Genomic DNA, 12,702 nt, shown 5'->3' on the forward strand with positions numbered 1-12,702 from the left:
TTTTTAACTGAATACAGCAGATGTCTTAATACGCCATAATTGTGCGCTACAGAGACAGTGCTTTCCTGAATCTCAAGTCTGCGAGCGTTTCTCCAACACAGTTCCAATTTCCCTGTCAACCTGCGCCCTCTAGTGTATAATCCAGGGAATAGCAGGAGCCCACAAGTAAGACGGCATTCCTTTTATTCAGCTCTTTTGACTGAGGAATATTCCTCTAATTCCCCGGGGTTGATTTAATTGTGGTATGGACAACAGCAGCCAGTAAAAGGGGTTTCCATATTTTATTATTGCTAGAAGGATGTAAGCGTACAACACACCTCTTGGACGGTTGGTAGATGAGTGAATGAGGTTCCAATAAAAAGGTTATTCAAACAGTGCAACATTCATTCATATTCCGGTAATTGACCAGAACTCGTTTAAGTTTGTCAAACAAGCTATCATATATCCCAAGGGTTTATAAGCTTAACATAAGACACATGAATGCTGTTCTACTTCAATGTCGTTAACGGTGCTTCTGCTGTCACATTTGTCTATGTTCCTTGAGTGTTAAGTTACATTATTGCATTCCAAAGACTTTTTATAGTTTAGTTCAGCTTTAACAAGGTTAAGGTTGTCTGGGGCAATGTGTAAGATATAGAACAGAACATGTCAGTAGAATATGTTGCAAATATTCGTTTTTTTTCATTTTACTATATTGCTTGTTTTTTATATGGACATTCACAACTACAAGTACACAAGCCAAGAGTTATAGCCATGATAACAATAATGTAATAACAGGATAGAATAATGTTGTTTATTCGCCTATGATGTTCAATCTAAGTGGTAACATTAACAACAACTGAGGTAATCTGAAAAAGGCATAAACATTTATGGCAAACTGAACTGGGGCATTGCCTTCCCTTCTAAACAGATAGACCAGCATAATCTCACACAGTGCTCCTTCAGTCGTGGATTTCCTTGACCTTTTCCAAAAGGGTTAACAATCCTGATGGCTGCCCCACACAGCCTAACATTATCGATTCACACGACAGCCACAGACGGCCACGTCAGTGTGGGCACGGCGTCCGAGTTCAGAGGGTCTGGTTGTGACTTCGGCTATGCTGGTTCTGCTGGTGCATGTTGCTGAAGTGGTAGGGCTCGTGGCGGTAGTGGCTGTGGGAGATAACCGGGTGTTCGATGCCCTCGCTCTGAAGGTCGTTCTGCTTCTGGAGGCCCTCCAGCTTGCCCACCAACTCCTGGATGAAGTCCTGTGTCACATGCCCAGTCGGAGAGAGAGGGAGAGGGAGAGGGAGAGGGAGAGAGAGAGAGAGAGAGAGGAGGTTGGAAGGTAACCTTAATTATCAGCATGTTGCTAACCCAAAATGATTCATTCAGATGAATCTTAGATAACGGTTGAAGAAACCTTTCTACTCTTTTTTGTTATCTCTTTGTTATGTTTACTGAGTTATGATTGGAGTTAAATGCAATAATATGGGACCATATATTTTTGGCAATTTTAATCAATATTTAAGAGCCGTTTGAGATTCCCGAACCAGACATTTAGGATTGTAAGATGGCCACCGAAATCCAAAACAAGGGTTAGTGTTTGTTTACCTTTTCCTCAATGAACCTTTCATAAAATAGCAAATGTGCCTTCTGTGATTGAAAAATGACAGCACAGAAAAAGACTATTAGTATTCAAAACACTTGTAGGCCAACTGTAGATAGGAAATGAATAGTTGACCAACCATTTTCGGCTAATGTATCAACACATGGAAAATACAAGACCCTACATGGCTAACAGGATTTGCAGGTCATTAAAAGTAGATGCCGAACATTTTCGAACTTTCAATGGAAGTTCAACCGACATCCATGGACAAGTGGGCTTATTAAAAGCTATGGTCAGATAAAGGGCTCCTCCTTCAAACTACCGGTTAGTACACATAGTTCATACACAGAAAGAAGGCTAGAAGGCCTAAACAGGTAACATTCCAAAGACACCCAGATACAAAAACGTATCTTACTGCTTTGAACCGCAACAAGAAATCACAGCATTCTCCAACATAAACACCAAGCAGTGTAGAGCGTCTGCACTTCCTGTAGCGGCTGTTTGATTTGGGTAGATGCAAATCAATGCTGGTTTCTAAGACCTTGTTTGGACCTTTGTGTTGACAGAAAGCACCACCTACTTGGTCTATCAGGCAACACCAAAATAAAATACTGTCATCCAATCTTCTTTTAACTGCTTGGGACTCTTTGTTAGTTGCAGACCTTTTGCTTATTGCATTTGCGTATATTAACCTGAAGAGACACGTCGTATATGAACGGGACTGTTTACAGAAACCCACATTTTGTCGCTTTCAAATCATCAAGAGGACCCACCTCCCCAAGGACCTTGTCAGGCTTTCCACAACACCCAAAATCTGTTTCCACAATCTCTGGTCTCAATCTCAGCTGGCGGCGCTGTGTTTACTGAACTTGAACCACACAGCATGCAAGCTACCCACTTGGTTCAAAAGGGACGTATTGTTCTCGGGTAAAGCTACAGAAAGAGACAGAGGGGGTGAACACAAACGGTGTCTGTCAAGACATTCAGAGCGACCGTGGCAAGGGGTGTCCGGCACTGCTATTCTACACTTGAGTTTCGGCTCTGGATTATGTCATGTGTGCATAATGTATATAACATGTCAGAGGCAAAAAGACATACAAGGTAAACAACATGAAACATGCTTGCCCTTATGAATGGGGACCAGGTCTGTGTGTGAGAGTGGACATACCTTGGTGTTGTTTGTGCAGTTCTGAAGTAGATCCTGTTTTAATGGAGAAATGTCAACCATTGAAACAAATACATTGATGTTTGCAGGGTAAACATGCACATTCTTATAAACCAAAACAAAATAGAATACAAATTATTTTCTTTAACATCTATATGACTATATTATGTATGATCCATTATCGATAATGATATGTATTATCTATTTCTTATAGGTTTATGTTTGTTTTTTTTACGTATCTCCTTGGTGACCTTACCTGCAACTTTTTTACTCTCTCTTCATCATTGGGCAATACTATCAGTTCATCAATGTTCACCTCCTCCGGCATGTCCACCTCCTTTTACAAGCCCACACAAACACACCGCACGCGCACACACACACACACACACACACACACACACACACACACACACACACACACACACACACACACACACACACACACACACACACACACACACAGATTATTCTCATGAAAATGCAATTTGGCAACAGAGTCATAACATGACATGACTGTTATTAAACAACAGTCCAACCCTTTCGTATATCGACTATCATTTCTCAGAGCTCAAGGCCGGCCGACACAGGGACAGAGACAACGTGGATGTTATAGTGTGCCACTGCTCACAGTGAACAAACAGCCTTTGTATCAACCCACTGGACTGGCACGCTAACCCCCGTCCATCACTCAACAGTTTGTTATTGGGGTTAGACTGGTGTCCTGGTACAAGCAGTCTTCTTGCTATATAGCACCAGGAAACTATAGAACTAGGGCACGTTTTGGACATTTTAATAGGAGAACCCAACTGCACCATCACTAGATTTGTTTGCATTTGATGAGATGACTCTGTCTTTAGGTTCAGGGCGGTTGAGTCCCCTTTCATTCAACTATTCAAAGTAGAATAGAGTCTCCCACAGACCCATAATGGGGGCTCGATGGCAGTGATTTATATTGACGCACCAAACACCTGTTGCAACAAGAGTGCGCTGCCCTGGTGAAATGTCTTTTTTTCCACTGTGCTATGCAAATACCTGTTTTATAATGTAAAACAAATGCACCAATCCCTACTTGCTGCCCTAGCTTTGTTTTTCCTACAACCAAAAGCGGAATGTAGGACCAAAACCCGCCTGAATTTATGTCCCAAATCTTCATGATTTTTCCCAACCACCCACATTGGGGAAATTCAGCATTTCCTGTTTTGTGTCTCCTCAAGGGACATAATTTTCTCTCCATCCTAGTTTCCTCATTCATGTTCTGGGCCCAAATACTACCCTTGTAAGGCAGTGAGGAACCCCGCCCTCCCTTTCCTGCGACACTGGACCTAGACTAGGTTTTCCCCAAGTGATGCTTGGCCTTTTAAGGAGAACTGGACGCCTTTATCCATCATCTTCAAGCCGTGCTCCATGGCGATCAGGTGTCAATAAACAGTGCACGGGACATCATGGCTAATAGGGGTTGTTACTTCATCTCACACTCTGTTTGCCTAAACCTGGCCAGACATATAAGCAAAGTCCAGAATGGTGTAGGCTACTGCCCAGATGTTCTGTAGTTGATCATTGCGCAATATACACACAGCTGTAAAGTTTTTTAAAGCCCCAATAGTCCGTATTACATTTCTCTCAAAGTTGTTACGTATAGGATAACAACATGAACCATAACAAGTAAAAGTCGAAGTCGTGATGACATATGTTGCAACTCTCAAATCGACAGTAGATACTATGTTGACGTTGTTAGTCGATAAAACTCACTTTGCCGAAGTATAGCTTGTCCATGGACTCGTCGATCCACTTCTCCACGTCCAGCCGCCTCTGCAGCTCCTTCCTGTTGTACTTCACCGTCACCCGAGCCTGTCTCTTCTGGAGGTGACCACTGCGGTCTGGAAAGTCATCCAAATCGGGTTCTGATGAATTCACTTTTTCATCTACTTCGGCCGCGGCACTTCCCACCAGGTCGCTAGCCATCTCTCGTCTGACTGGATCTCAGATCTGTGGGGGAAGGAAGCAGTGTGTGTTTGTGTGCGTGAGTGTTTGTGTTTGTGTTTGTGCGTGTGCGTGTGTTTGTGCGTACGGGCGTGTGTGAGTGAGCGTGATGAAAGAAGACGGCTGGTAGCTTACAATAGGCTAGGACTGACATCGCAAAAGTGGACCCGAGATGATGGGCGGCTCCTGTGATGACGCCTCGTTTAGTTAATGTGGCCGACAATTACAAATAGTAATTTAGTCACTAGGATGGAACATTTTTATGTTTTTTTGCTGTAGCGTACAAATCATATTGTGAAACCCTTGAAGCAGTTTAATGAGGTTGGCTCTACACTAAGGAAAAGACCGCGTCAAATTGTCATTAGTCACCTTTGTTCTTAACGAGGACACGACGAGACAACCACGTGAGTTCAAATAGTTAGTAGTTAATCGTAAAAAGTTAGCTCGCATCAGCCCAACAAAATCGCGATAGACTTATGGAGAGTTGGGCTGTTTAAAAAATCAAATGCTGTCCTTTCATTGGTATTTTGTGTAATCATTGTTTATAACAGATGTGTGTTCACTTCAGACCCTAACCCTAACTGTGCCATATGTATAGCTATTGAAGGGTTGGGTCCAGTGTACATCCATATATTAATGGGTAGTGCAATGCCCTTTGTGATTCTTTATTATAGACGAAATGTTTGAAGTACTCCTATGTTTGTATGTAAGGATAAAAACAACTAATTTGAGGCAGGGAATTTCTTGTTTTAAAAACATTTTTTTATTCCATATTACAACCACATACACAATGTAAAAATCAAGTATGAGTGAAAATGTTTGGGGAAACAAAACTTTGGCATGAACTTAAAATGGCACAACATAGTATAAAGACAATCAATACACCAACACATGTGAGAAATCCAATTAAGCTTTCATTATCCCTTTTAGTTTTAAATATCTTTGGGATATCAGATGCCAAGGTGGAGAAATCAAACACTTGGCGTTATTGACCTCAAATAAATATCTCTTTACATCAGAACAAGGACTTACAAACATAAACGTTCAAATAAATAAATAATATAAATGATGGTGCTCACAAATGATAAGGTAAAAATGGGCAAAGGAAGATTGAAATGCAAAAAAACTATGTAATCATTTTAGGATTCTGTGTGACAAAAAAACGATCAAATGACAAAGAAAAAATCAAGGATATATATCGACCCTCATAAAGACAACGTTTTTGGGTGGGTTTTCAAGGGATTACCAGAGTATTGCTTTTTGTGTATTTGGTATATGTGATAGATAGGTCCTAAGAAAATGTTATTATTATATGTCTCTTTGGGTCATTTCAACTTGAAAGAGCTGTCCCCTCACCCTTATATACATCTCAAATAATCTTTTTCTTCATCATACAAGTTCATTATTAAAAAAGTTTTTTTTTCGTCTTTTTTTCTCTATCTTTTTGTTTAAACGCTGTGATCTCCGGAACACACAGGCAGCCATGGCCGACTCAAAATATGTCCCCCTCCTCCTCCAATCATTACTGAAGAGAGGAGAATAGAAGTGCTATGGATTCCCCCCCCCCTAGAAAAAGATCTTCTCTTGCGTGACTCTCTCCCTCTCTTTCTCTCTCCCGCTCTCTCTCTCTCTTTCTCTCTCACTCACACCGTTCCACCCCCGTCCCCGTTCACCTCATCCCCGGCCCGGAGCCCAGCGTGGCCTCGTCCCTCCACATGAAGTCCTGTCCGGGGGACAGCGAGTGGCGCTCCCCCCGGGCCGGGCCTCCCTCCGCGGGGTGGCTGGGTCTGTACCCCGGCCGGCCGTCGGCGGCGTGGAGCGCCAGGCTGAGCCTCGCCGTGCTGTTGCTGATCTTGAACAGGCCGTTGGGACCCAGGAAGGCCTCCCTCTCGCTGCCGCCGCCGCCACACCCGCCGCTGACCACGCCGTTGACCGTCTCCAGGTCGTTGTACACCGCCTTGTCCCTCAGCTGCTTCCTCCCCCGCGACCGCCACCGCCGGCGCAGCACCACGATGCCCGCCACCAGGGCCACGGCCAGCGCCGCCAGGACGCACGAGGCGGTGACGGCGGCCGACGACGGCTGCTCCGTCTGCCGCAGCGCGGGCCGGAGCGCGGGCTGCAGGGTGAACTCGCAGCTGGGGCCCATGAAGCCCAAGGGGCACTGGCACACGGGGCCCGTGAAGTGGGTGAAGCAGGTGCCCCCGTTCATGCAGGGGCGCACGCCGCACGCGTCCGAGCGCACGCTGCAGTTCTTGCCCGTGTAGCCCAGCGTGCACGAGCAGGTGTAGTCGTTCACGCCGTCCTGGCAGGTGCCGGCGTTCTGGCACGGGACGGCGGCGCAGTCGTCGATGTTGACCTGGCAGTTGGCGCCGGTGAAGCCGGCCTGGCAGCGGCACAGCACGCTCTGGCCGAGGTCCAGACACTCGCCTGGGGGGGGGGGGGGGGGGGGGAGAGACGCGTTTAGGTTGATGACCGACACCCGCTGTGTTTGGCTGGAGAGTGTTGACTCAAGTCTAGCTCTACCGCAGGCTCTCACTGATTACAATGTCCTAGAGGTTATTAGTAAGGCAATATAAAAAAAACATTAACAGACCAGTACAAGACCAGCCCAATATATGTACTAAAGACAGCTGTTCACCTCCCTATCACCAGTAGGGGAGCCAGAAAACACCAAAATTCAAGGATTTATAAAATGTATTATGAATTATTAAACTATTATCACATTTCCCATCACCAATTTAAGAACGTTATTCTGCAACGATCAATATTGCTGCGTAAGCTTACCTCCCACATTTTTCCATTATTATCGTATAATACTTCTTATTAAATCATAAAGTATAACATGCGGCAATGAACCTGCTGTTCATCACTTATACCAGCAGAGGTCACCAGTGGTGCATCTCCCTTTCTCAGCGTCAACGTTTCAATAACAGTTACCAGCAATAGCCTTTGCAGCGACTTACCGTGAAGACATGGGTTGTTGCTGCAGCGGTCCAGTTTCTTCTCGCAGTTGGAGCCGGTGTAGCTGGGAGGGCAGCGGCACGTGTAACCCCCCGTCATCGTCTCGACGCAGGTGCCGCCGTTAAAGCAAGGACCGTCAGCGCAAGTCATCGCTATAATCTCGCAGTTCTTGCCGTAGAAGCCTTGGGGACACGTGCATGAATAGTCGTTCTCGAGGTCCTAGTGGACGACAGAAAGAGAGTACAGGGTTAGGGAAAAGAAAACGTGTTTACAGAACACTTTTTGTTGTTGTTGTTTATTTTATCAGCAGTGCTCCAGCTTTTGTATTTTGTGTTTATTCGACAAACAAATTCCGCCCGCTTACATTGCAGCTGCCTCCGTTCTTGCAGGGGTTGCTGTCGCACTCGTTGGTTTCCAGCTCGCAGTTGGTGCCTCCGTAACCTGGCCGGCAGGTGCACGTGTAGCTGCCCTGGCCCGTGTTGGTGCACGTGGCGCCATTGGCGCAGGGCTTGTGGTTGGTGCAGTAGTTGAGGTCCTGGTCGCAGAAGAGTCCCCCCCATCCCTCCTGGCAATTACACTGCCACGGCTGGCCACACGTCCCGTGCAGGCAGCCGGGGTAGCGCACGCACTCGGTGCAGGAGGGGCCCTGCCAGCCCATGCGACACTTGCAGCCCCCAGGGGCCTCGCAGTAGCCGTGCTTCTCGCTGCAGTCCGCCGAGCAGATGGCTGGATGGGGGAGGAGGGGGGGGGATATTATTACAATGGATACGCCCTCCTATACGTCTATCTTACAAACACACGCACAAAGCACCCCAGCCTGACCCCAACTCGGTTCCAGACTTCACTATTGGTTAGGCATTAAGAAAGGCAGCTGGTCGGCACAACGCCGCTCACAAATACCCCTCCCCCTTGCCCCAATCTAACCGCACGCACGCCTGCACACACGCACTCTTGACAAAGCACACACACACACACACACACACGAACATATTTACGACAATTTCACTACCACACACCGATCATGATAATGCGAGTGTGCGTGCGCGCACGCATATTCTCTCCATCTCATTCCCCACAACACAGGGAGAAGCGCGCGGGCTCGCCCCCCCCCCCCCCCCCCCGAACACACACACACACACACACACACACACACACACACACACACACACACACACACACACACACACATCGACAGACGCTTCCACACACACACTGGGCCACCTTGAAAAGCGTCCCCTAGGTCATTACTCTTTCTTCTATTGTTCCAGAGAGGGGACGGCAGATGGAGCCCTGGCTTCTCTGGAGGAGCAGCGACAACAAAACCGGACAGGGGCTCCCCTATATGAGGGAACTAGGCTCCCCTATAGGCTCAGGCCAAAGTCAATGAGCTAAGACGTAAAGCACTTTCACTCAAACGTCCCAGACAACCAAAACACCTCAACAGACTCGTCAACCCCCCCCCCCCCTTCCACACACACACACACACACACACACACACACACACACACACACACACACACACACACACACACACACACACACACACACACATTTATTGTGAAGGGAAGTTTTTCAGACACCCTTTTTGGGTTCGGATCAAAACGTGGAGGAACCCGGTGGTTCAACTTACATTCAGAGCAGTAGTTTCCCTTCCAGCCCTCCAGACAGATGCGGCTCCCCTCCTCGTCGCAGGTGTAGTGGCCCAGCGTGTCGTCTCGTGGTCGGCAGTACTCAGCGCAGCCTTCTCCGAAGTAGTACTCGTCGCAGAACACGTGGTAGGAGTAGCGCAGCTCGCTCTGCTCCCCGAAGTGGACGTCCTGGGACCAGTCCTCCCCGATGGCCAGTCTTCTCCTGGTGGCCAGGCGGCTCACGAGGTTGTTCTGGTTGTCTGTCAAGTTAAATCACATTTTTTAATATTTGTTCTACAGCCTATGAATGACTAACCATGCGTATAAATGAAAGAAACAGTGACTTGTAAAAGGACGTTTGAAAGAATGAGGACCCACCTGTGTATTCCGTTTGGGATTCAGCGTTCCAGGCTTCAATGATGAGCGAAAATGTTCCCTGAAAAACGCGAGGAATAAACATTAAACAACGGGAACTGTCTCAACAAACTCAAACTTAAATCCATCTATTGTAAACGACATGCCCAAATGTGTGTAAAAATGATAAAAGTCCATTTACCGGCCACTTGAAATGAAAAGGCACCCGAATGGGGTCGCTGCTGGAGATGGAGGTGTGATCAGCGCGGATGACGTTGGTCTGTCCCGTCCCGAAAGTGCAAGGGGGCTCGGCGGAGATCACGTCCTCCGGGTGCTTCAGGCAGATGCGGAAGAATATGTGGCAGTCCCTGTGTCGCCTGCAGATGCGGTGCGCGGTGTGGAACGAGTGGATCTTCAGCTCAAACACGCCTGAGGAAAACACCTGCAAATAATGATAAAAGTTGTGATCAGAGATGGTTGTGCTTCAGGATGCGGCGGGACAGTGTTTTATTGTGTCCGAAACCAAACTATAGTAGGCTATGAATACTTACCACTTGTATTAAGGCCAAGGCCACGAAGTATCTTAGATGATTCGACATTTTTCCACCACCAAAAAGTTTCGTTCACCGTTTATTGTTAAAACAGAAAAGCGTACATCCGACGGATCCGATTAGAAGCGCGAGTCAAACGAAGCGAAAACGGAAAAAAACGAATGCAGATGCATGTATACGGCGGAGGTCCCGGGACGCGTTCGTCTGAGGTATATCCCGGTGCGTGGTTCCCTTGTTTATAATCTGCTGCTGGGTGACAATGGAGCCTTTTATATTGCTGATGCTGCGCGTCACGCGCGCTGAGGAGGGACCCCAGCAGCCCCAGGGACCTGCGTGGGGCCCGAGGGGCCATGGGGAGCCCGAGGGATGGGGGTTGCGTAGAAGTGATAACATTTGGCAAAGCAAGGCTCACTATAGCAAGATTTGAGATTTATTCAAATTCCAAATACCCCAAGTCCAAATGAGTGCGTGTTTCCCAGATAGGGATAACAGGGAATCCTGTGCTGATAAACTATTAATGCTTTCAATGAAGAGGTATTTTACTAAAGAAACAGTGCCATTTTTAAACGAATTATACACAGTATAGCCTACAAGAGTTATATATGCCATAGTAATTCCTAAAATACCACAGATTAGGTTAACTAAACATTAGACCAAGTCAGTACGAACTGGCTATAACTACATTTAACTACCGTTTTTTAGGCCAATGATGGTGTTATTTGCCTTAAATAAGGATTATATAATTATAGATATATATTCTATATAAGTATATACACTACACTAAGGTATGCACACATTATACGTATATAAAATTGTATATACAGCAGTTATTATACTAAAGTAAATCTTTCACCTCTTATCTATTTCTAAAGTTTCTATACATTTGAAGGAAGTAGAGGATCAAAGTTTTTTCCGCCCTTCAATTCTTTGTGAAATACTCTAATTGCTCAGACGCGTGCGGGGTTACAAAAGTGGGCAGGTTAGGGATTCGACCTTTTAATTGTTCACTTCGGATATTCTGGGCTCCTTTGTTGCGTTCACCAGGCCGGGAGGATGGGGGATGATGATGGGGGATGGGGAGGGTCTCGGCGAAGATTGGCAGGGCGCAAAAGTTTGGAATATCATGTTGCCTTTGTGTTCGGAGCCCATGCGAACAGCTGTATGATAATGAACGGCACACGGTCCACCGTGTGCTGCTATTGTTGTCCCAAACCGTCTACCCCCAAACAGGCTTCATACCGAGAGCCTTCAGCAAAGCGATATCGATTTGGGCTAAATTATGCTCAGCTTTAATGCCCAGCACCTGTCACCAGCCACAATGTATTAAAATGTAGCCCTGATATTATAACACCATCTGGGGTTGGAAGTAAAAAAAAACAACAACAACAGCATGGCGAGCATCGCCTCGCACACTTAAAATAGCCGAAAGCCACGTTTGGAACGTTATCTAGTGGGAAGCTGATTTGCGCTAGTGGTTTATAGTCTAAACTGAAACCACGGTGATCTGTCTAAATGATTCGGGTGAATCGTTGGTTATCCTTGTAGTAGGCCTCCCTATAATAATAATAATTGGCCGGTTTGCTTAGCAAACATTCTTGTCAAAGCGTGGGCGGTTTTATATTTGTGCGTCTGCTGCGAAGGCACGCGTTCGTTGCGTGGGTGTTTTTGGAAGAGGCGCGTGGGGGGTGGGGCCGGCGGCAGCAGGCCTCTGATATGCTAATGAGGGGACGCGTGCCTGGACTGAACATCCTTGGCACGCTCCACTCTTTTCCGAGCCCCACCAAAAAACAAAATATAAAGGCAGAAGAAGTTGAGGAGTTTCTTTGTTGTAGGCTGAAAAAGGAAATTTTAAGGAAATCGTTCGTTTCTCTTGTTAGGACAGTCCATTAAAGATGATTATAGTATGCACCTTCACAAACCAAAATGGCACATATTAGACATTTAGAAAGCCTACCGTCTAAGGGAAACCAATCAGTTATCTTTGTGATTTTGTAGGGTCTAACTCAGTTTGCGTTTTGATTCCATTACAAATTCTATTAACTTCACCTACTGGAAAAGTAAGTAATTAATTGTGTCTGCAAACATGTATTTGACAGATAGTAATATTTATTTGAACAAAGCTGATACAATTATGATAACAATGTGATAACAACAGAAAGGGTTCTTTGGAAACAAACAAAGCCAAGAAAAGCCAAGAAAAGCCCTCCAAACCCTGAAAGCAGAACCTTACACAGAAGTTGTTTTGAATTAAACGAATTTAAGTGATATCTTGTTGGATTTAGAAATCAATGGCATAAAATAATGACACTTACCAAGGAAAAAAAACATACACGAACACCAAGAATACACATATCTACGAATAATACAACTTGTTACGTAACATCAGCTGGCTTGAGATATGTTGTGGCTGATGGGGGGGGGGGGGGGGGGGGGGGGGGGTTGGTCTACAGCCGGTATCGATGTGGCTATCGGCAC

General features: G+C 46.0%; 2 protein-coding genes across 2 annotated transcripts; both read right to left on the reverse strand.

Moving 5' to 3' along the window:
- Nucleotides 1–262: 262 nt before the first annotated feature.
- ppp1r14aa (protein phosphatase 1, regulatory (inhibitor) subunit 14Aa) lies at nucleotides 263–4,887 on the reverse strand. Its single transcript, XM_030362253.1, has 5 exons — nucleotides 4,869–4,887; nucleotides 4,503–4,739; nucleotides 3,010–3,090; nucleotides 2,757–2,789; nucleotides 263–1,247 (listed from the first exon to the last, which is right to left on the reverse strand). Exons 2-5 carry the CDS (start codon nucleotides 4,713–4,715, stop codon nucleotides 1,071–1,073), a joined length of 504 nt encoding a protein of 167 aa, XP_030218113.1. The 5' UTR covers nucleotides 4,716–4,739; nucleotides 4,869–4,887; the 3' UTR covers nucleotides 263–1,070.
- Nucleotides 4,888–5,479: 592 nt separating this feature from the next.
- Nucleotides 5,480–10,728, reverse strand: dlb (deltaB). The gene is made up of 7 exons (XM_030362445.1): nucleotides 10,228–10,728; nucleotides 9,879–10,118; nucleotides 9,701–9,758; nucleotides 9,325–9,582; nucleotides 8,059–8,420; nucleotides 7,697–7,913; nucleotides 5,480–7,160 (listed from the first exon to the last, which is right to left on the reverse strand). Exons 1-7 carry the CDS (start codon nucleotides 10,273–10,275, stop codon nucleotides 6,403–6,405), a joined length of 1,941 nt encoding a protein of 646 aa, XP_030218305.1. The 5' UTR covers nucleotides 10,276–10,728; the 3' UTR covers nucleotides 5,480–6,402.
- Nucleotides 10,729–12,702: the final 1,974 nt, after the last annotated feature.

This window comes from Gadus morhua, chromosome 7 (genome assembly GCF_902167405.1).
Source record: "Gadus morhua chromosome 7, gadMor3.0, whole genome shotgun sequence".
Taxonomy (NCBI): Eukaryota; Metazoa; Chordata; class Actinopteri; order Gadiformes; family Gadidae; genus Gadus; species Gadus morhua.